Here is a 24,027-nt window from a genome sequence, read left to right as displayed (position 1 = left end):
TCCGTCTTCGCTGGAGGGTCCGGAGGACCGCTTCAGCATTACGTCTGCCTGCAGAATAGCGGCCAGTGCCTTGTGCGCTGGTCCTCCAGGACTACAGCATTCATGGCTCTCTAGGTCATGAATCAAACATTTTCATTTGGGGTTAAATGTTTGATTTTTGGGTGGGGGGAAATGTTACGATTTAATGTTGTCAGTGTTTTGTTTTATGTTATGTTTAAGGATTTGTTCTCGTTTCCTGTTTTATTGTGAAGGTCTGCGTCTCATGTGAGTGTGTTCAGTTTTACCTCTGTCTCGTCTTGTTGATTATTCCCAGCTGTGTTCCCCACCTGTGTGCAATCTCCCTGTGTGTATTTAAGTCGCGTCCTCTGTCTTTGTTTTTTTTTTGGGGCTGGTCCGTCTGTGTATCCACTATGTTCCACTCGGGTGTCTGTTGTTAGTATCGTAGTTTTGTAAATAGTTGTAAATAGTCTTATCAAGTAGCAATCGTGTATATTGTTCACCTTGTACATATTCTTCACTGCAGCAGCCTAGTAGGCGTGAGAAGCCATTTTTGTTTAAGTTTTCTCCTGTTTTTCGGTTAGAAAGTTAGGTAAGTGGATTGTCTTTTGGTTGGTTTTTATTTTGTGTAGGAAAGCACAGGGACCAGTAGGGAGTTTTGTTTGTTATTTTTGGCACTGCTCACAGCTGAAGTAAATAAATGGCTGCTTAGCATTTTAGAAGATATTGTTGTTTGTGTATTTACTTGGGTGGTCTGTGTGTGGGCCAATTTCTTGTTGCGTTCATACACGCCTAGACAAAGAACGTAACAAGGAACAGGCGATGGCTGAACATTAACTGCCCTCACCTGAGCAGAATGAACAGGTGAAGGGAATGGCAGACTTTGAGGTGCCTTGCTAACAGGAAAAGGCTGAACTATGGGTGAGGAGATTTTGATTGAGTGGGAGAAATTATCTGATCTAGTGGTGTGAATGTCATTAGTAACGTCCTGGGATAATGAAACAGTCTCTTTGGGAGAGGGGATCAGACTTCTCAGCATCACTGGGAATGTCTATGCCAGGGCGCTGAAGAGGTTAGTTGAGTCTCAAATACAGGAAGAACAGTGTTGTTTTCAACCTGGTCAGAGAACACTAGACCAGCTCTTTATCCTCCTGAGGATATTTGATGATACGTGGGAGTTTGCCATTCATGTTTTGTGGAATTAAAGAAGGCATTTGAGTGCATCCCTTGGAGTATCCTGTGAGGGGTAGCTCGGGTGTATTGAGTGTCTGGCTTGTTGCTACAAGCCATTCATTCCCTATATAACAGTTACAGGAACCTGTTCTGCATTGCCAGCAATAAGATGAACTTGTTCGCAGAGGGTGTCGGACTCCAGCGGGCCGTACTTTTTTCACTTGAATCCTGTTCAGAATTCTTATGCGTAGAAATTCTAGACATACCCAGATGGCAGAAGGATTCCACTTTGATAGCCTCAGAATTTCATCTCCTCCTCAGGTGGTGGCATCCAGCTCAGCCTGGAGGGTTTAGCGTTGAGTTTGAAGCACACTGTGGATGTTGTCACTTACAGAATAATTTCTTGGCACTGATCCCATGAATACCAGTGAATCTGGATTTTTTTTCATTGCATTAAGTTTCTCATCTGAAGCTGACAGATCAGACCTCCACATGTTTTATTCTTTTTCTTGTAATCTGTTAGTCTTTTTCATATGAACATTGATTCCAGTTTTTTTTTTTTTTTTTTTTTTTTTTTTCACTCAAGTCAGAGTAAGTGTCTTGGGGAAAATTATGTTATTATATGTTATATGTTATTTGAGCCCAAGTATCTTAAATAAAATATTTCCACTTATATTTATATATTTGTTCACTCCTCCACTGCAGCTGAGCCAGGGACAACACCTCTGCCACAAAACTCTAATTATAATTTTTTTTTTTTTTTTTTTTGTAGAATTTTTTTAACAGTCATCACTTCCATGGAAACACTTTGGAAAACAGCTTCTCTTCTGGTGTCCTCATTGGAGCCCGAACAGTACTATTCAGTTCTCCATAGTGAGACTTTCTCTTTATTTTTTGCCTTAGAAGTGCAGGTAGTGATGGCCCGCTTGAAGCTGACGCTCCGGAGCGTGTGTCGAAAAAAACAACACACTGGTTCAGAAGCACTGTGTCGAGGCTTGCTTCGTTTGGCAAAAGTCACGTGACCAGTGACGTCCGAAGCTTCATTACGCACGTAATTGCTTCGGTACCTGATTCAAATGGAACGAAGTGAATCATTTGCGGGATTTGTGGAGTGTTTTGATGGTGGCAGATAGCGAACCACTGATCATTCTACTGAGAGATTTGGTTCTGTTGTGTGGGAGTATTTTGAGTTGATTCTGGTCGGTGGGTTGTCCAGCTTTGTGTTCTGGCTGTTTGCTTTTGTTTTGTGCGTGTTTATTTCATCTGAAAACGGGAAAAACTTAAAATGTCAAAAATCTGCTTTTCATAATATAAATATCATTAAATAACTTTAGAAAAACTTCCATTTGACTCGTAACATTTAATGTTATACAAAGATATATTTTATTTAAAAAAATAATCTTAAAATGTTAGTCTACAAAATGTGCAGCAATTTAATTTATTTATTCTCTTTAGCTGATAGTTTGTGCAGCCATAACTGCATCTCTACCAGTTTTTCTGCACTCCAGCCTCTTCTGTGACATGTGAAGGGATTTTCCTTAAGGCAGGAGAAATTATCTCCACGAAAAGGAACAAGTTCGGCCATCGCACAGTGGAACTAATTCTCTTCTCAAATAAAAATGAAAAAGGGTTACGTTAAATGCATCATGGTTTTAATTTGAAAGTTCATAAGCATTTCCCTTTCCATTTCATAATCAATTCTACCCCCAGGTCAAAAATATGTATAGGAAAATTTCCCTAATATAATATTATTTATAAATATACCCGTCTAGCGATTAATTGCATAAGTACATGGAGGCTGGACCTCACAGCAGAAGCATACTGCATAATGTGCATTATTATATGTATGTTATATGTAACGTGGTATTTTTCAATTATTGCATTTACCAACATCAAGAAGTCACAACCAAAGAAAGACCACACCATGGTGCATGTTCAAACAAGGAAAGTTTACTGGTCAAAATTATTTATTAAACAAATAAACTACATTTTTAACACCAAAAAATACGCGTTCAAAGCAACACAACAGAAGCCCAATATCACACAGAATTCCGCTCTGTAGAGTGAGCAATCATTATGAAGGAGTTGGTTTTATTTTGTGGATTCAAGCTGCTCTTCATACTTGTGGCCACCAGATGTAACCAGAGAGGACTGTGTTGAAAAGCTTCGAGTAATGAACCGTTTATCAATACAAGCTTCAGTGCTTCAGAAAGCTTCATTTGGCCATCACTAAGTGCAGGCTTTTCTCTTAGAAAAATCATCATCAGTTTCTCTGCTTTACCTTAATATGTTTTGTTATATAAGAAATGTGAGTGGGTCAGTATGCAGACAGTGTTTAAATTCTCTGGAGATTGCACAATTGCACAAACATACACAGGTCTTACATACACAATGAGAACAAAATTTATCAACAAAATAGACTAGTATGTGCATTACAGATTATTAGGCAGAGGCTCTGAAACAATAAAGTACAACAGTAGATCGTATTATTGTATGATCTACTGTACAATGTAAAGCGCCTTGAGGCGACTGCTGATGTGATTTGGCGCTATATAAATAAAATTGAATTGAATTGAATTGAATAGATCCCATGGTAATTTTGTGTGAGTACACATTGTTTGCATAGGATAGGAATGTTTGCATGCAAATATTAGTAAATTAAGCCTGATGTCCTTTGGACAGGCAATAATAATGAAGTTTGGTCATAAGGCACAGTTTGTGTTTAGAGAAAACTAAACACAGTACAGGAGCACAAATGCCTCATACCAACTGTGAAGCACGGTAAGGGAGGATGATGATTTGGGGTTGTTTTGCAGCGATGGGACCTGGGCACCTTGCAGTCATTAAATTAGCCATGAACTCCTCTTTATAAAAAGTTATTCTAGAGACAAATTCTCAAAATGATGATAACTGTCCAGAAGCTAAAACTTGGCCACAACTGGGCCATAAACAATGGCAGCAGCAAATCAAATACAGAATAGATGAAAAATAACATTGCATTGCAATGGCTCAGTAAAATTCAACTCTCAAGTGGACTGAAGCACTGAAGCACTTTGCACAGTTTTTCACAGGACTGTATATTCATGACAATAATTCTCTTGAGGAATGGGATGTTGGGATTATTTAAGTACTATAATTCATTTATTTGACTTATTTGTTGTGTATTTTTCAGAAATGTTTGCTCCACTTTATCAACATAACCTAAAATCTAAGCTGAAGAGGAAGTTCCAGTGTGTCTTTGAGGGGATCACTAAAGCAGGAAACCCAACCCTTCTGAATCAGATCTACACAGAGCTCTACATCACAGAGGGAGGGACTGCAGGGGTCAATGATGAACATGAGGTCAGACAGATTGAAAAAAAGTCCAGAAAACCAGACAGACCAGAAGCAACAATCAGACAAGAAGACATCTTTCAAACCTCACCTGGAAGAGAGACACCAATCAGAGCAATGCTGACAACAGGGGTGGCTGGTATTGGGAAAACAATCTTAACTCAGAAGGTAACTGTGGATTGGGCTGAAGAAAAAGCCAACCAGGACATCCAGTTCATGTTTCCATTCACTTTCAGAGAGCTGAATCTGCTAAAAGAGGGAAACTTCAGCTTGATGGAACTTGTTCATTATTTCTTTACTGAAACCAAAGAAGCAAGAATCTGTAGCTTTGAAGATTTCAAGGTTGTCTTTATTTTTGATGGTCTGGATGAGTGTCGACTTCCTCTGGACTTCTACAATACTGAAATCCTAACTGACCCTAGAAAGTCCACCTCAATAGATGTGCTGCTGACAAATCTCATCAGAGGTGATCTTCTCCCCTCTGCTCGCCTCTGGATAACCACACGACCTGCAGCAGCCAATCAGATCCCTGCTAATTGCATTGACATGGTGACAGAGGTCAGGGGGTTCACTGACCCACAGAAGGAGGAGTACTTCAGAAAGAGATCCACAGACGAGCGACTGGCCAGCAGGATCATCTCCCACATCAAGACATCACGAAGCCTCCACATCATGTGCCACATTCCAGTCTTCTGCTGGATCACTGCTACAGTTCTGGAGGATGTGCTGAAAACCACAGAGGGAGAAGAGCTGCCCAAGACCCTGACTGAGATGTACATCCACTTCCTGGTGGTTCAGGCCAAAGTGAAGAAGGTCAAGTATGATGGAGGAGCTGAGACAGATCCACACTGGAGTCCAGAGAGCAGGAAGATGATTGAGTCTCTGGGAAAACTGGCTTTTGAGCAGCTGCAGAAAGGAAACCTGATCTTCTATGAATCAGACCTGACAGAGTGTGGCATCGATATCAGAGCAGCCTCAGTGTACTCAGGAGTGTTCACACAGATCTTTAAAGAGGAGAGAGGACTGTACCAGGACAAGGTGTTCTGCTTTGTTCATCTGAGTGTTCAGGAGTTTTTGGCTGCTCTTCATGTTCACCTGACATTTGTGAAGTCTGGAGTCAATCTGCTGGAAGAAAATCAAAAAGACTCCCAGAAATTTGAAACAAGAAAACCTGGAAAGAAACATTTCTACCAGAGTGCCGTGAAGAAGGCCTTACAGAGCCAAAATGGACAACTGGACTTGTTCCTCCGCTTCCTTCTGGGTCTTTCGCTTCATAATAATCAAAGTCTTCTGCAAGGACTGTTGGCATATACACCAAATAGCTCACAGACAAATCAAATTCTGTCACAATGTTTGTTGACACTGACTGGAAGTAGCTCACAGACCAATAGAAAAGCAGCTCAGTATATAAAAATGAAGCTCAGTGGGAATCTGTCTACAGAGCAAAGCATCAATTTGTTCCATTGTCTGAATGAACTGAATGATCGTTCTCTGGTGAAGAAGATCCAACAATCGTTGAGTTCACAACGTTTTTCCACAGATAAACTGTCTCCTGCTCAGTGGTCAGCTCTGGTCTTCATGTTACTGTCATCAGAAGAAGCTCTTGAAGTGTTCGATCTGAAGAGTTACTCTGCTTCAGAGGAGGTTCTTCTGAGATTGTTGCCAGTGGTCAAAGCCTCCAACAAAGCTATGTATGTACACATATACTACAGTATATTCATTAATGAATATACTAGTTCTTTTATGAAAAGTAAGGCACTGGACATCATTATCATCAAGGTTTGAGTTAAATCATGTTAAGCCCTGGCGTAGGGGAAACCCAAAGCGCAACATGCAGATGGCTCCCCTGCTCCCAGAGGAAAGGCACAGCAGGACTTGTAATTTCAAACACAGGACATTTTATTTCCCTTTAGCCATAGAAATCAGGGTGGGCATAGCAAAAACAATAAACAAAACATTCTGGAAAGGAAACTCAGCAAACTTATGTACCTATCACAAGAAGCAAAAGAAAATACAGGCCTCTGACCTGTCTTCCTAACCTAAACCTAAGGGAGAAAAAGGCTTTAAAAGAAAAAGGCTTTCCACCCCTACAGCTACCAGATCAATCTCTACAAAAACAAAACATTATTTACAATATACATAAAAAAATAACAAATCTAGCTCTTCTAGATAAAGAAAAACTTCATTACACAATACACACACAATACACAACTAAATACACAGCATGGTCTGATTGGATACTGGAAGTAGGCGGTGCTACACTGGTGGGTTCCAATTCATAGTCTTATTCAGTCTAAAGTCTTTTATATAAATTAATAAGTTTATACCACTTGTTTTTTTGCTTTTTTTAAAGAAATATTCTACCACATTTTCAACCAGATATACATGTTTCTTTATATTTCTCTCCATATTTCTGTTTCTTCAGACTGAGCAACTGCAACCTTTCAGAGAGAAGCTGTGAAGCTCTGTCCTCAGTTCTTAGATCCCAGTCCTCCAGTCTGAGAGAGCTGGACCTAAGTAACAACAACCTAATGGATTCAGGAGCGAAGATGCTGTTTGCTGAACTGAAGAGTCAGCACTGTACACTGGAAACATTAAGGTCGGATGTGTATGTTTGTATGTGGATATTAGAGAGAGTGAGAGAGACATTATTTTTACTATTAAATTCATTAGTTTCTAAGACGTAGCTAAAACAAGTGTCTACATATTTATATTATTGTATTTTTTTCAGATTAAGTCTGTGCAACCTCTCAGAGAGAAGCTGTGAGGCACTTTCCTCAATTCTTGGACTACATCCCACATCTTTAAAAGAACTGGACCTGAGCAACAATGACCTGAAGGACTCAGGAGTAAAGATGCTTTCTGCTGGACTGAAGAGTCCACAATGTACATTGGAAATTCTAAGGTAATGTTGAGCTCTATTTTTATTGTTTGAGAAAATTAACCACTAAGAATTGTTACTAATACAATTCAGAGGCTCATACGCGTCCACAAAACCGAGTTGGCAGGCAATTAAACTTTATATATGTTAGATGTCAGTATGACTGAATTTTGAAGCAGCATATAAGCATTGTTTAGTGGCTGTAGAATTTTGCTCAAAGCATCAATGTGTTTTAACTGTAACACAGATGAGCATCTACAAAACATAAATCACAGTCATTTCTAACTCACCAACTCCCTTACTCAGTGACTGTTTAATTATATGTTGGAAACAGTTTTCTCTTATATTATTCACAGCAGAAAACAATTCTTTCAGAGAACCTGTGATATGAATTGGTTTATGTGTCTGCAGGCTTTCAGGTTGTATGATCACAGAAGAAGGAAGTAATGATTTGGCTTCAGCTCTGAGCTCCAACCCCTTCCATCTGAGAGAACTGGATTTGAGCTACAATCATCCAGGATACTCAGCAGTAAAGCTTCTGTCTTCTGGAGTGAAGGATTCACACTGGAGACTTGACACTTTGAGGTATAGAGAGAGCTGCCGCAACAAACTCATGCTGCAAAACTTGCCAAATCCTCAAAGAAGATTTGGCAAGATTTTATCAGTGCAACCTACATACTCAATTCTCCTCCTTAACCCACAAATACCTTTTTCTTATGGCACAAATATGGTACCATTTAAGGGGAAATCAAATGGTTTTCCATACACGATTTACTGCCAAGAAGCATTGTACAACAGGGAAATAATCATTTAAATACAAATTTCCTCACTTTTTGTGCTACATTTAAATTTTCTGTCACCAAAGTGACAGAGAATATATCTGGCATGGGTCAGTACAACAAATAAAAAAAGATGTATGTCAAAACATTTGGTTAATTAGTCTGGATTAGTTCAAATGTTGTGCTCTTCTGTCATCACTGTCTAACAGTATGTGTATGAGAGCGATGTAGTGTTCATGTGTGCATGCTGAAAGAGACTGTGCTGGTCTGACCCCCCTCCTCCTTTCAGGGTGGAGCCTGCTGGAGTCCAATGGTTGAGACCAGGTCTGAGGAAGTGTAAGTGTGTTTTTAATGTGATTCATGAAAACAAAGCAGCACACATTCAACCATCTTCAACAGATGTTTATTATGTTTGTTCCCTCCATCAGATGCCTGTGAACTTACAATTGACATGAACACAATTAGCAGAGAACTTCATCTGTCTGACAACAACAGGAAGGTGACACGTGGACGACCATTTCAGTCATATCCTGATCATCCAGAAAGATTTGAACGGCCTCAGTTTCTGTGTCGTGATCCCCTGAGGGGTCGCTGCTACTGGGAGGTTGAGTGGAGAGGATATTCTGATCTATCTGTAAGTTACAGCAAAATCAAAAGGAAAGGAAGAAATAATACTGGTGCATTTGGATGGAATGATCATTCCTGGAGTTTGTGGTTCTCTGAAAGTAATCCTTACTGTGTCTCTTACAATAACAAAAAAACACATATCTCCTCCTCCTCCTCCGTCTCTAACAGAGTAGCAGTGTATGTGGACTGTCCTGCTGGCACTCTGTCCTTCTACAGAGTCTCCTCTGACACTCTGATCCACCTCCACACCTTCAACACCACATTCACTGAACCTCTTTATCCTGGATTTACACTCTGGGATAGAGCCTCAGTGAGTCTGTGTGTACTTTAGTATAAAGAGTGTCCTCTTGTTAAAAATATTCTCAGTTGAATTTGTATCTGAGTACAGTTAAATCTGTAAATATCTGTCTATTTCATTTAGACACATTTTCAGATTCCTGGATTAAGACAAATTTAAAAACTGCTCAGAGACATTCAGACATTATTACCTAAAGAAGTTTTCGTTCACCCTCTTTTTATTCATACTCACTCTTACAATACTGAAATGATAACTATGCTGTAACCTGTTTGTGATGTATAAATAACCAGGAAATTATTATTATGTTACAAATTATGTTTAAATTTTTGCAGTTGTAGACAATGTTCCTTGTTTTTTACACTGCATCTGTTTTTTATAGCATGTATTTGGTGTTTAAAACAAAATGCTGTGTTATGTTTTTTAGCCAAAATCTGAACAAATTAGAAAACATCTTAAAACTGAGACCTTCGGTTGCCTTTAACAGCCTGTTGACTCGGTTGTTTATAAAGAACCAGGGATCAATTTCATATGAACAAAAACAAAAAGAAAAGAAATGACAGTTAAGGTTACTCACAGTTGCCTTGCCCCAATGTTTAACTTCTAGTCTCTTAATCTAATGTTATCTTTTAAATAAAGTGCACAAATGACTAATATCACCAAATATGTAACTCCACCCGGAGTAACTAGGGACATATCCATACAAGTTCAACCCAAACTTGCCTGAACCTAAGTGGGGGGCTTTTTTCTTTCTTAAACAATCTGTGAATATTTTACACATTTGCATTAGAATGGCCGATATTTATTTTCCTCCAATGGAATAAATTGTTTCTACTCATTCTTTCTGAGGTTTAAGCAATTAATCCAGCCGAACACTTTTCCACTTCTTATTCTGTCTGGTTTCTGTGATTGAAAGAGTAACAGTGAAAATAATATATTAAGATTTTTAATTAATTGATGTTGTAATTGTAATTCCAGATCATTTTTCTCACTCAGTTATTATTGTATTACTTTATATACTGAAGGTGAATTTATATCAGCTTATTACTTGTTTAATTTTTCAATAAAATGGTGTCATACGACAAAGATCAGCTGTTTGGATGTCTCTGTTTCTCTATTTATCTGTGGCTGCAGCTGCAGACTCTTCCTCACTATCAGTCTGCAGACTGTTTACTCAAAATAATGATTTGTCTGGTAAATATCAGCGATCGCTGAAAGGTTCCCACTGTTTGTTTAAGCGGGACAACAATACGAAAGCTTCAAATAATCAGATTACAGCCAGAGATGATAAAATAAAAACTTCAAAACAGTTAAGAGCTTCAACATGGAGATGATTGGAAGATGATTCAACAATTATCAGAACAGATCCAGATTAATTTTCTGGTATAAACGAGAAAACATCACTTCATTGGTTGCTTTAATTCTGGGACAGTATAAACATTGAGACCGAAATCACAGAAGAACCCAGGATCAAGTAACATGCGGTGACCATCAGATTGATCTCTATTCTCTGTCCCAAGTAGAAAAAAATATACCGCATTGCTTTTCACAAAACAAAGGCACCAAACATTCAAGGAACAGCAGAGGCACTAGCGTTACTATTTCGCGGCCTGCCCCACTCCACTTCAGTTTCAGCCTGAACAACAATGACTCAATCACTCAAAGATAACTCATGGTTTACCCCAGCTTCACTAAAAACAGTCAGTCAGATTCATTCAATCCAGAGCCAGCAGCATAGTTTAGATTGGAGAAATCCTCATTCACACAGGTTCACTTCAAGAATTATTTTCATGTTGTTCTTTTTAACCTGCTTCACAACAGGTGAACATGGCTCGAAGGGCTAATTCTGCATCAGAAAATCTAAAGGATTGACATCATGTGGTCAAATACACACATAACTAATGCATAACTCAATACTCAACAAACCATACACAAGCAAAACATCACAACAGCTATGTCTCTCTAACCAGATTCTGATCAGGCTGCCCCTCATCTTTAAGTCCTTCTAATGGTGTTACTTATGTACGACACAATCCTGGTAACAGTGATGGAAACCCTGTGATATGGTCCAATCAGATATGCCCAGACAGCAACTCTGGCGATTTTCATCCATTTTTATGGAAACAACCTGCCAAACAAATTCCGAAGGGCAGCGGCAGTTTTATCACAAATCACGGATATAGTGTTATGATTGACTTTTGAGGTGTCAGGGGTCACAGCCTGGCCCAAACACTGAACAAGACACTGTAAGCAACATGGGGTGGTAACCAAGAAGATAAACTATAAGCAACTCAAAAAGATGTTTACTTATCAGGAAATATCTGATGTGTAAAAACTATATGGAAGCGTGGCAGTGTGCACAAAGAACAAAAGGATGAGCATGCTGTTGCAGAAGTCAGCCTCAGCACAGCATGATGAAGGATGTCTCGGATCCTAAAATGTGTCACAGTGGGAGATGAAGCTATTATGAAGGATGCACAGTTGTACCCTTTAGAACTGTTTTTACCTTCACAATATGGAAGAACAGAGGAAGGAAGTCTTTAAACAACTACTGCATAAACAGATCACCTGATGTCACAGTGCTTCATGTTATGAATTCTGTTTAAAGTGGCTGTAAATATGAAACACGTCGTGTCACACCTGAGCTCGTAACATACAGCAAACAAAACTGTCCATGCTGTATTTTAATTTAATAGACGTTTAAAAACAAGAACATTGAATTTAAACAATCCTCCCTCTTTGCGTCGCTTCCTCCGACTCCTCCACTCAGAGCTCTGGTGGGAGGGACTAAGAGGAAGAGTGGATGAACATACAGGGTGGATTCGCGATCTTTGCTGAGTTTTGTGAGTGGGCCTCTGGGACGAGGCTCGTTGTAATGACTGAATCCTCGCAGCTGGAAGCTTTTTAAAGGCAGGTGAGTGGCTGCCATCAGAGGTGTGATTATAGTGTGAAGTGGGTGTTTTTGTGCGTCCACAATATTATATATTATTACTGTTACTCATTGCGTCATGTTCCGAAGGAGGATAAACATCTTTGTAAGGGTTTCTAGTGTCTCAGTCCGCAGTTTTAGCAGAGTCTCAATTACATTTTCTGGGTGTCACGTGTGTTTTCTGTGACCTGCCCCGCGGTGCGTGGGCTCCGTTTGGCTTGTTTCGTGTTTTCAGTGTCTACAGACGGCTCTCTCTCTCTCTCTCTCTCTCTCTGCTTGTTTCTGGGCAGCTGTTCAGTTTCGGTTGCTCACCGGAAATGATTGTGAACGGACTGGACAGGTGAGTCTGCGCAGCCGCAGTTGAAGGTGTCCGAGTTCTCTGAAACAAAACACCTGTTAAATTCACCGAGTGCCTCATACACACATCCGCTGGTCTGTTTTCACTGAGGTGGGCGGGGAAACCGGCCCGCGGGGAAAACACACCGGGTTTATCCAGGATGATGAAATTCTGAACGTTTGCCTCCTGCTTCCTATAAATAGAATAGAATAGCCCTTTATTGTCATTGTACATCTAGAACGAAAATGTAGATGCGCCACATCAACTGTGCAACAATATAAAACTACTAGTAGACAGTGGGAATAAATGGAAATCAGGAGAGAAATATATTGATTAAATTAAGAGAAATGTATAGAAAAAATAAGAGAAAGGCGAACTTTGGAAAACAAAATAGTTGCAAAGTGCTCTGAGAAAGTGCAAAGAAAAGACACGAAAAGTGCGTGTGTGAGTGGCCTGAGTAATGAAGGTTATAACTCAGTTACATTTACTGACACTAATTCCATTAAAAACATGATTAAAAATATTAAACTGCACACAGAGCAACAAGATAAGCTGAGCAAAGTTAACACACTGATGCTCAGCTGGATCAAATTTTATGGAAACTTTTATAGATGTAAGGATTTAAAATGTTTCCAGAAAGTCTCTCATTAGATGTTTTTGGTTGATTTAAAGTCTGTGATGTTGCTGTAGAGGCCGCTTTTCAAAAATCTAAGTACTGATCAAAAGTCTGTATACACAAATGTCCTACTGATTTTAAAGCTGAGGTGGCCACAGCACAGCCGGATTCTGTCAAACCAGCAACAAAACCTAACATAAAGCCAGTCAGCTTGAAACCAGATTCATTTTGTGTTAAAACAATAATTCTACTATAAAATCAGCTTCATGCTTCCTTTTAATATTCCGTGATTCATGACTGAACCTGAGGGTTTTTTTTAGGAAATTATGAGGGTGAAATAATGTGGAGAACACATGAGCTCTAATACAACATGTGTGTAATAGATATATAACAGCTGGTTATCTGGTTCAGACTAACATCCTGCAGTTTCCTGTTACCATCACCATCAGTGACATCTATGGAAGTAATGAGCTGAATATTTCTGAATGAAAAGCGTTATGAACGCTGCAGCTTATATACGTCTGTGACATGGAGACAGTCGGATTAGTGCGTTCATGACATTTTGTTTTTTGTCACCATCATTTCTCAGAATGATGACCTGCAGGTCCACGAGGAGCCACCATGAGTCCGCCCATCGTATTTGACAGACAACCTTCTGAAAACATGATGTAAGTCAGCATTATGCATTTCTGTATAATGAACGGTAACTTCATCATACAGAAATGTAACCCCACACAGAATCTTGTACAGAAGACTTCACTGTGGTCCTACAGTAGAAACATTGCTTTATTTTGTATGTGTCAGTGTTTATAAAGCAGTTTCCTTTCAGAGCTGTTTTTCCTTGTTTCACTCCAGACTGTAACTGATGATTATTTCATCATGGATTTATAATTGATCTGCTGATTCTTTGTTTGCTTGAATAAAAACTATTGCAAAGTGCTGTCTTCAGATGATAATTAATGCTTTATATAAGGTTAAGAAGTTAAAACTGTGAATAACTTTTCTTTTTTGTAATGTGTGACAGAGAAAGCGAGATAGTAAGCAGTAACTAAAGCTCTAAGATCAAATCCAGTGCAGTAGAAGTAACTCAGAGCTGCAATGAAGCACTACTCACTGAACTAATTACTTAGTTACTTCTATCTTTTATGTATTTTCTTGTCAACTACTTGAGAGACAATCAGACAATGATGGTTGCCGTCTTTCCAGTTATCTTCTGGTCTCTTCCAGGTTTTACCAGAGGTCAGTTTCTCCTGAAGCAGATTCTGGAGTCAGCTGTTTGTCTTTGAAGAGTAATGAGTCAAAGGCTGAACCTCTCCTTTTTAAAGAAGGCTTTTGCTGTGCTGAGCACAGGCAAGCTATTTTTAACATTCACGTTTTAGCTCAAGACATCCTGAGCAACTTTACTGTTTCTTAAGTGTTGATTTCCTGACTAATGATAGTTAATACGATACAGGAAGCTCAGTAAAGCATCACGGGTAATGCTCTTTGGTGGTCTTCTAACAGGATCCATCACAGATCATCTGAGGCTGAGTCTAAACTCAGCTGTTTGTCCTTGAAGAGCAACGAGTCAAAGTCTGACCCTCTGCTGTTTAAACCAGGAGTCTGCTGTCCTGATCCCGGCCTGAGGTGAGGTCTTCAAACTGTTTCAGTTCTGACCTGCAGACACAGTAAAATACGTTTAAAAGAGAAAGGTGTACAAACAGTGTAATTATAAAGTCTACGTTTATCAAATTAAGAAACAATACCTTACTTTTTATATAATGTGTAACAGTTTATAGTAACCTATAAATAATTCTAAATGTATAGTTATTTATAATGAAGTCAAAAGCTGTTTTACCGTTTACAATAAAAACATGAATGTTATACACAAGTTTATTATATTTTACTAATATAAAATAAAAAAATAAAACTAGGCATGAAAAAAATATTTTATTTAACTAAGACAACAATAAAAACTAGACTTTTGAAAAATTGTTTAAAACTAAAATAAAATTAAATATATATAAAGAAATATCCTTAGTTTTAGTGTCTATTAGTGTGGTTGAAAAAAAACATTACTAAAACTTGCCTGATGGCATAGATGGATATGTTTATCAAGACTCTAAATGTCTGTGTGAGTAAACGGCTTTTAAAACGTTTTTATTTTTTTAACACCTGTACTGATTTTTGGTAATTTTCCCTCTGATATGTGTCCTCCTTACAAGACTGATTAAAAAGACTAAAACTGAAACACTGAAATGAATAAGACCTCAAATACAACTAAACATTTACAAGAATAAAAACTTAACTGAAACAAAAACTAGTCTGGAAACTAACTGAAACTATACTTAATTATAAACAAAAAATTAAAAAAAAAAAAAAACTATAAAACTATAATAAATATATTAACTACAAGCGTTAAATTTAATCATTTACATTTCCAACAGGAAAATAAAATATGATGTAATTTTCTCTGTCTTATTAACTCTAAACATAATGACTATGATGGGGAAACACAGAAAACACTAACACTTAGTTGAGACAAAGATCGGGAAGCAGTGATTCAGCTAGAATAATAGTTAAAAACAAGAAAAACAGGAACCAAAACCCCGGCCAGTGGTGTAATGTTAATTTTTATTCGTCATTAGTTGGTATAATAAAGAAATAATAATTTTGTTATCAAATTTTCTGGCAGCTCAGAGACTTGGTGTTCTTTACCTTTAGACCCACGATATGTACAATGCCAATAAATAGAGAGTAAATTGTTGTATTTTACCCAAGTTGTTGTAAGTTGTGGTATTTTTTTCTAAATCCAGTCACACTAGTAAGTAAAAGTGAAAGTAGCCACATTAAAAACTATATTAACCAGTGAGAGAGCTGGGACACAAAGGTTAACAGTGTATTACATCGGGTCACTCCATCTTCTCTCTTATACATGCTTTAAAACACTAAACTTCACAGATGGACACTATGCAAGATAAGATAAGTCGTTATTGTCATTGCACAGTCATACTTAGTACAATAGTACAAGGAAATGTAGAACCCAGGCTGTGGAACTCTCTACCCCCAGATTTAAGAAACACTGGTTCTCTCCCTCAGTTTGAATCTCAACTCAAAATCTATCTGTTCAAGTCTGCATATTCACTGTAAACATATTGTTTATTTTATCTTTTTTTATTGTTCTTCATTTTGTTCTACTATGTGTTTTAGTCTATTGTTAAGTGTCCTTGGGTGTCTTGAGAGGAGCTTTTAAATGAAATTTATTATTATTATTTTTATGCATTATAGTGAACTGTTAACAGTTACTAAACAATATTATTATTCCACTCTCTCTTAGCAGTCTACATTCATTTAAATGTATGAATTGAGTGTATAAATATTGTAAATAAGTGCTTTACATATTTAAGGGTTTTTAATAAGATAATGTAAGTTTGTAACTGAGAATGAATAAAAAATTATTTAAGTGTGAGAAACTAAAAAGGCATTTTAAGGACTAGCTGAAACTACTTGCTAAACTCCCATAAGGTTGAGTCTCTTCATCTGGACGTAGCATTTTCAGCAGCAGAAAAGTTTCATTACTCATCCAAGTGACCTCTTCAGTCGTTGGATGAGTGATGAAACGTCTCTCTCACTGAAAATGCTACGTCCAGACGAACAGACTCAACTTTTTGGGATTTACTTACCAGGAGTGACTGTACATGCATCAAGATTCTTCCTAAACTTCTAAAAACTAAATAAGTTTTTATCACCATTCATTTTTTCATGTATTTTTCTTTTTTACTTTTTTTATGAAAGTAACAAGGGATTATACTTTCACATTAAATGCAATGAGGTCTTTAGTTATTTCACATAAGTTTAAATTAAACGTGAAATTATACATTTCATTTTTGGAACATGCTGGTCTGCATAAATGTAACAATTGTAAGTTGTTTGGGTGCAAACACTTGTAAAAACCCAACTAATAATTGTTCCTTTTAAACAAGGACTTTAGAGTCTAAATTTATAAAGCCCCACTGCACATTTGCTTAAGTGAAGTCAAAGTTTGCGACATGTTTATTTCATGTTCAGTTCATAATTATGACTTCAGGGATCCTTACATTGTGTCTGTCTCTAATTCTTCATGATTTCTTCACAGCGTGGACCAGCAGACCTCAGGAGCTCCTCAAGGCCGGTCTGCCCAGGATCATCAAACACACCTGGACTCCATATTTATGGTCTGTACATGCACAACAGCTATTCTTGCATCTATACGGTTCAGTCATTTCTATGCTGCACTTGTAGACCAGCACATTGTTAGTGTTTACAACGTGAATCTGATTGGCTTGATGATTTCAGTTTGATTGGATATTCACAGAGTATTGTGTTCTAGCTGCTGGAGGACAACATCATCGCTTTTGTGAAGAGTGAGCTGAAAAAGATACAGAAGGTTCTGAATCCAGATTACCCACAATGCTTAGAGAGTCAAAGAGAGGTTGATGAGTTGTTGGAGGGTGAGGATGAAGAGGAGAGGAAGAGAAGTAGAGAAGCATTTCTGAAGATCACACTGCACTTCCTGAGGAGAATGAAGAAGGAGAGGCTCGCTGACTGTTTGCAGTGCAGTAAGAATATTTCTCTAATGGCTTAAACAGAGACTTGTTCAGGATAAATAGTTTATAACTAGTTTATGCTACCTTTGCTAGATTTTCACCAAATGCTGTAAATATTTGATCAGTCACTATGGACCTGTGCTTTGTCTGCTTTTTGTTTCTGACCGTCTCTGGCTTTGAGCTCCCTCCTCCCAGCATCAAGCTTCTCTTTTGGCTGGCTTTAGCCTAAGTAGATTAGATTTTCAAATGTACCTCACCATCCAAGCAAGCTAATAACACCAACAGACTTCTTTAAAGTAGAATTACGTTTTTGTTTTTTGTTTTTTACAAATGGTACAGTGGCACCATTTGTAAAAAAAAAAAAATGGTGCCAGTGTACTTAAATGAAGTCACATGCTTCATTTATGCCAAGTTTTTTTTTTTTTTTTGTAATGAAAGGCTGATTTTATTTGCACTTCAACAAGAATCAAAATGACAATTATTCTGCGTCAGCCAAGAGTAAAAAGTTTTGTGTCAGTATTATGATGTAAGTTCTCTTTAAGTACAGGATGTTCTTTGTTCTTTCAGAATCTCCTTCCATGTGCCAGCAGAATCTCAAATCTACTCTGAAAAAGAAGTTCCAGTGTGTGTTTGAGGGGATCGCTAAAGCAGGAAATCCAACCCTTTTGAATCAGATCTACACAGAGCTCCACATCACAGAGGGAGGGACTGCAGAGGTCAATGATGAACATGAGGTCAGACAGATTGAAAAAAATTCCAGAAAACCAGACAGACCAGAAGCAACAATTAGACAAGAAGATATTTTTAAAGGCTTGCCTGGAAAAGAGGAACCAAAAATAGTGCTGACAAAGGGAGTGGCTGGCATTGGGAAAACAGTCTTAACACAGAAGTTCATTCTGGACTGGGCTGAAGGCAAAGCCAACCAGGACATTCAGTTCATATTTCCATTCACTTTCAGAGAGCTGAATGTGCTGAAAGAGGAAAAGTTCAGCTTGGTGGAACTTGTTCATCACTTCTTTACTGAAACCAAAGATGCAGGAATCTGCAGGTTTGAAGACTTCCAGGTTGCGTTCATCTTTGATGGTCTGGATGAGTGTCGACTTCCTCTGGACTTTAACAATGCAGACATCCTAACTGACCCTAGAAAGTCCACCTCAGTGGAAGTGCTGCTGACAAACCTTATAAGAGGGAAACTGCTTCCTTCTGTTCACCTCTGGATAACCACACGACCTGCAGCAGCCAATCAGATTCCTTCTGACTGTGTTAACATTCTGACAGAGGTCAGAGGGTTCACTGACCCTCAGAAGGAACAGTACTTCAAGAAGAGGTTCCCAGATGACAAGCTAGCAGATAAAGTTCTCTCACATATAAAGACATCACGAAGTATTCACATCATGTGCCACATCCCAGTCTTCTGCTGGATCACTGCTACAGTTCTGGAGGATGTGCTAAAAACCAGAGGGGGAGGAGAGCTGCCCAAGAACTTGACTGAGATGTACATTCACTTCCTGGTGGTTCAGACAAAACTGAGAAACATTAAGTATAATCAATATAGTAAATCTGAACCAGATAAACACTGGAGTCCAGAGAGCAGGAAGATGATTGAGTCTCTGGGAAAACTGGCTTTTAATGAGCTGCAGAAAGGAAACCTGATGTTCTATGAATCAGACCTGACAGAGTGTGGCATCGATATTAAAGAAGCCTCAGTGTACTCAGGAGTGTTCACACAGATCTTTAGAGAGGAGAGAGGACTGTACCAGGACAAGGTGTTCTGCTTCGTCCATCTTAGTGTTCAGGAGTTTCTGGCTGCTCTTCATGTCCATCTGACCTTTATTAAGTCTGGTATCAATCTGATGGAAGAACAACAATCAACTTTCCAAAGAGAAAAAGGGTTTTACCAGTGTGGTGTGGATAAGGCTTTAGAGAGTCCAAATGGGCACCTGGACTTGTTTCTTCGATTCCTTTTCGGTCTGTCACTGCAGAGCAATCAGATTCTCCTTCGAGGTCTGCTGACACAACCAGGAAGTGGCTCACAGACCAAAGAGGAAACTGTCCAGTACATCAAGATGAAGATCGAGGAAATCCCTTGTCCAGAGAAAAGCATCAACCTGTTCCACTGTCTGAATGAACTGAATGATCGTTCTCTAGTGGAAGAGATCCAAAAGTCCCTGAGATCGGGAAGTCTCTCCACAGATAAACTATCTTCTGCTCAGTGGTCAGCTCTGGTCTTCATCTTACTGTCATCAGAAGAAGATCTAGATGTGTTTGACCTGAAAAAATACTCTGCTTCTGAGGTTGCATTTCTGAGGCTGCTACCAGTGGTCAAGGCCTCTAAGAAAGCTCTGTAAGTGGGTACAGATATTGGTTTTGGTATTTTGGTTCATGTGATAGTTGTTAAAACCAGATTTTTTTCTCCTTTTCTTTTAAATATGTGTTTATTTATTCTCATATGTTTTTCCAGACTGAGTGGCTGTAACCTTACAGAGCGAAGTTGTGACGCTCTGTCCACAATTCTCAGCTCTCCATCCTGTAGACTCAGAGAGCTGGACTTGAGTAACAACGACCTGCAGGACGAAGGAGTGAAGGCACTGTCCAGAGGTCTGGAAAGTCCATATTGCGCCCTGGAAACTCTTGGGTCAGTTCAATATCTTCTGTTTTACTGAGTTGCTTTAAAAATGAACATTCATGTTTTTTGTTTTTTTTTATCGTCATTGCACCTCATATTTGTTTTCCAAAATCTCAATTTAAGAAAATGTATTTAGTTTAGTCATATGCATGACGACATTAAAAAAAACAAGAAAAAGAAAAAGAAGCAAAAAAGTGTGTGCGTGTATTTATCTTTATTGTACAGCTGTGTGACGATTGTTTGATCAGAGAAGGTAATTTGGGGTTTAGTGTCTTGCCCAGTAGACTTGCAAAGGTGACTAGGTTGCCCAGTATTTGTCCACAGTGATTCTGGAGCACCTCAAAGTCTGCTAGTGATGAGAAATGCTATTTTCAGTTTGAATACACTGTTTGGGTTTGTCCATCAGCAGATTCAGAGGTAATCCAAATGGGTGTGGATAATATGTAATATAATATAGAATAACCTCTCTCTGCAACAGTTGCTGGACAGACAATGGAACTCTTTCTCTAAGATTCACAGATTGCAGTAATGTTTCAATTTTTTATTATTTAAATTTTATTTTATTTCACTTTGCAACTTGTTCTTTTCACTCTATAAGTTTTTACCTTACTGGGCTATTTTGTTATTCTGCTTCATTTATGGCCTTTTTTAATAGATTTTGTTTAATGCATTGGCTCCCGTGACACCCTTTTCCAACTCCCAGGATAAAAGAAGTATAATACATCTTATCTCATAAAGTGTAATATATCCTAGTTAATGGTAGTTTTGCATTTGCAGGTTGACAGGCTGCATGATCACGCATGAAGGGTGCATTGCTCTGGCCTCAGCTCTGAACTCCAACCCCTCCTCCCATCTGAGAGAGGTGGACCTGTCCTACAATCACCCTGGAGACACAGGAGTGAAACTTCTGGCTGCTGAGTTGAATGATCCACACTGGAGAATAGAAAATCTCAGGTCAGCAATCACCCTGATTAAAAACATGAAAAAGTCCTCATCCGCATCTACATGCAAACTTAACTAGGATTACAATTTTCAGTAGTTCTGTGATATGCAAAGATTTCTTTTGCAGACTATTTGCTCTTAGTTGTGTTTACCAAAGGGATACTTCACAAATATTACAACAATCTTTCCACATTTGGTGTTTTGCTTTATTTAACTTTATTTGCATCTTAGTGTTTAGAAGTATTTGCGGCGTAACAAAGGAAGATAATATTTTCTCCTCCCATATCTTCCAGAGCTGACCCAGTTGGAATCGAGTGGTTAAAATCAAGTCTGAGGAAGTGTAAGTGCTCTTTTTTGTTTTTTCCAATGTACTATGTTTATACTTCCCCTGTTGAGCTCTCTCTCCCACTTTCAGTGATTCATAGTTTTTCTTTTGAATTAGTTTCTCTTATTCATCATGATATTGCATTTTGTGCATTCTTGCATAGTAAATGTTACTCTATATTGTATGATTTGTGCTTCATCAACCACATCAGGGCTGAATATGAAGTCCCTTGCTTTTAATTCATACATGGAGGGGATGGATCGCAAACCTTTTTGGCATGTGATGCCATTTTGATTTAGAGTTTTGATCTTGAACGTCTTGATTCTTTTCAAACCATTCACAGTTTTCGGTACTGCATATATTGAGCTTGTTTCCCTTAAGTATTTTCTCATGTCATATCAAATATGAGTCCACCGACATCTCCTCAAACGTCCCCAGTGGCAGGGTACAACACACTGGAGGAGGTAGTTTTACCCCAGATGGAAACATCACTTAGTAACAAAATAGACTTAGCCAAAAATCAACTTAATGCAGTTTAAATATAGATATCCATGAAAACAGGAAACTTTAGACAATGTTAACCAAAGCTTTTTATGCTCTTTTTGGTAGATTTCTGTGAATTCACGCTGGACCCAAACACAGCTCACAAATTCCTCAAATTATCCGAAAGCAACAAAAAAGTGACAGACCTGAGAAAGGAGCACCCGTATCCTGACCACCCAGAGAGATTTGATTACTGGCCTCAGGTGCTGTGTGAAAATGGTGTGACTGGTCGCTGTTACTGGGAGGTCGAGTGGGTTGGAAAGGTTTATATTGCAGTAAGCTACAGAGGGATCGTAAGGAATGGAGACAGTGATGCCTCAAAATTTGGAGGCAATGAGCAGTCCTGGTGTCTGACCTGCACTGATGGAGGGTATAGCGCCTGGCACAACAACAGCGGGACTCCCATTACAGTAACGTCATTATCTGATGTCTCTAACAGAGTAGCAGTGTATGTGGACTGTCCTGCTGGCACTCTGTCCTTCTACAGAGTCTCCTCTGACACTCTGATCCACCTCCACACCTTCAACACCACTTTCACCGAAACTCTTTATCCTGGGTTTGGTTATGGGGTGAAGTTTAACTCATCAGCCTTTCTGTGCACACTGTAGACCAGAAGCATGGACAGAAATCTTACTGGTTCCATTAATAATAATAATAATGATAATGCATTGGATTTATATAGCGCTTTTCAAGGCACCCAAAGCACTTTACAATGACATTATTCATTCACGCTCACATTCACACACTGGTGGAGACAAGCTACAGTTGTAGCCACAGCTGCCCTGGGGCAGACTGACAGAAGCGAGGCTGCCATATCGCGCCATCGGCCCCTCTGGCCAACACCAGTAGGCGGTAGGGTAAAGTGTCTTGCCCAAGGACACAACGACCAGGACAGAGAAACCGGCGACCTTCCGGTTACAGGTGCCCTTCCCAACCCCCTGAGCCACGGTCGCCTGTTTAACCTTAAAACTGATGAAGATTGTGAAATATGATTTTGGAATGAAAACTGACAGAACCAAGTTTGAACAAAAACCCAGGGTGAGATCAGTGTCACTGAACTTTTTATTTCAATTTTATTTATATAGTACCAAATCACAACAACAGCTGCCTATAATTTATATTTATATTGTAATGTAAAGACCCTATAATAATAAGGGTCTTTTAGACTTTAAAATCTTGGAAAATGTCAACTTTCAAACCAGGTACTGTACACTGCTCTGTTTATGTTTGTTGTGTTCACCTTCATTTTGTATTTATTTTAATTTTATTAGTTTTAATGCTGTAAGAAAATTATTTCACAATTCTGGGCTAAAGACTATTTCGTCGTTATTTTGTCTTTATGAAATTTGTTTATACACTGTTAATACATATAGTTTTATTTTGTCTCTCATCTTGTTTGTTTATTTATTATACTGCCTTTTTTACAGTAGTAATAGTAGCAGTAGTAGATAATAGTAGTAGTATAACAGTGCCTAATGTTTGGGGTAAGTAACAGTAGCATCTGTAATGGAATATAAAGAGATTTAAATCTACAACAAAAGTGTTTTTGTTGATTGTTTTGAAACAGTTTACCAGAACATGTGGTCTTCATGTTTGAAACTCTGTATGTTAATGAACATACTGATGCTGTGTAATGTAGGTAAACAAGGGTTTTGCTCTTTTTTTTCTGTAGGCTGTGTGAGGCTACGGGTTCTTCTTAAAATCTGCCACAGTCGCATTAACAGTTGCATTTCAATACAGTCTGCATAGCTCTGATGGGGGGGGGGGGGGGGGGGTAAACTATATGAAAATCACTCTGTGTGCACTGCTGAGAAAAGAGCCCCTTTTGTGAAGAGCTGCAGGACAGAGACAAAGTTTTAGCACTACACTCACATCTTTGAGTCGTACATCCATCCCATTTATATTTTTCTGACCTTTCCCCATTAATCCAGATAAACACTCAAACCATCACAAATCCTACAACTGAAATCACACATGGTTTTTCAGTGTTAAATTTACTGCATACCACAAATATTATTATTAATGTAAAATGTGAAATACATTATAGATCTGCCATAAA

General features: G+C 38.5%; 2 protein-coding genes across 6 annotated transcripts; both read left to right on the top strand.

Annotated features, from left to right (window-relative positions):
* The first annotated feature begins 6,081 nt into the window (after positions 1 to 6,081).
* Positions 6,082 to 9,960, top strand: LOC100709380 (ribonuclease inhibitor). Its single transcript, XM_025903268.1, has 6 exons — positions 6,082 to 6,194; positions 6,929 to 7,102; positions 7,235 to 7,408; positions 7,796 to 7,969; positions 8,453 to 8,499; positions 8,592 to 9,960. The coding sequence occupies exons 1-6, from the start codon at positions 6,082 to 6,084 to the stop codon at positions 9,119 to 9,121; spliced, it is 1,212 nt and encodes a 403-aa protein (XP_025759053.1). The 3' UTR covers positions 9,122 to 9,960.
* Positions 9,961 to 11,868: 1,908 nt separating this feature from the next.
* Positions 11,869 to 22,720, top strand: LOC100709649 (protein NLRC3). 5 transcript variants are annotated; one of them, XM_019365346.2, is made up of 12 exons: positions 11,869 to 11,999; positions 12,305 to 12,354; positions 13,557 to 13,635; positions 14,195 to 14,317; positions 14,471 to 14,593; positions 17,082 to 17,160; positions 17,316 to 17,544; positions 18,100 to 19,876; positions 19,994 to 20,167; positions 20,936 to 21,112; positions 21,394 to 21,440; positions 22,035 to 22,720. In XM_019365346.2, exons 3-12 carry the CDS (start codon positions 13,589 to 13,591, stop codon positions 22,574 to 22,576), a joined length of 3,318 nt encoding a protein of 1,105 aa, XP_019220891.1. In that variant the 5' UTR covers positions 11,869 to 11,999; positions 12,305 to 12,354; positions 13,557 to 13,588; the 3' UTR covers positions 22,577 to 22,720. The 5 variants fall into 5 exon arrangements, with proteins under 5 accessions (XP_019220891.1, XP_019220893.1, XP_019220890.1 ...); XM_019365348.2 differs by lacking the exon at positions 12,305 to 12,354 and having other exon boundaries at positions 11,875 to 11,995; XM_019365345.2 differs by lacking the exon at positions 12,305 to 12,354 and having other exon boundaries at positions 11,875 to 11,999.
* The last annotated feature ends 1,307 nt before the right edge of the window (positions 22,721 to 24,027 follow it).

This window comes from Oreochromis niloticus, linkage group LG23 (assembly GCF_001858045.2).
Source record: "Oreochromis niloticus isolate F11D_XX linkage group LG23, O_niloticus_UMD_NMBU, whole genome shotgun sequence".
NCBI lineage: Eukaryota > Metazoa > Chordata > Actinopteri > Cichliformes > Cichlidae > Oreochromis > Oreochromis niloticus.
This window is presented reverse-complemented; position numbering and strand designations above follow the sequence as displayed.

Coding starts and splice junctions, on each gene's coding strand:
- LOC100709649 (XM_019365346.2), top strand. CDS start 13,589: ATGAGTCCGCCCATCGTATTTGACAGACAACCTTCTGAAAACATGAT. Junction 13,636..14,194: donor CAACCTTCTGAAAACATGAT/GTAAGTCAGCAT, acceptor GGTCTCTTCCAG/GTTTTACCAGAGGTCAGTTT. Junction 21,441..22,034: donor AAAATCAAGTCTGAGGAAGT/GTAAGTGCTCTT, acceptor TCTTTTTGGTAG/ATTTCTGTGAATTCACGCTG.
- LOC100709380 (XM_025903268.1), top strand. CDS start 6,082: ATGTTACTGTCATCAGAAGAAGCTCTTGAAGTGTTCGATCTGAAGAGT. Junction 7,409..7,795: donor TGTACATTGGAAATTCTAAG/GTAATGTTGAGC, acceptor ATGTGTCTGCAG/GCTTTCAGGTTGTATGATCA. Junction 7,970..8,452: donor TGGAGACTTGACACTTTGAG/GTATAGAGAGAG, acceptor TCCTCCTTTCAG/GGTGGAGCCTGCTGGAGTCC.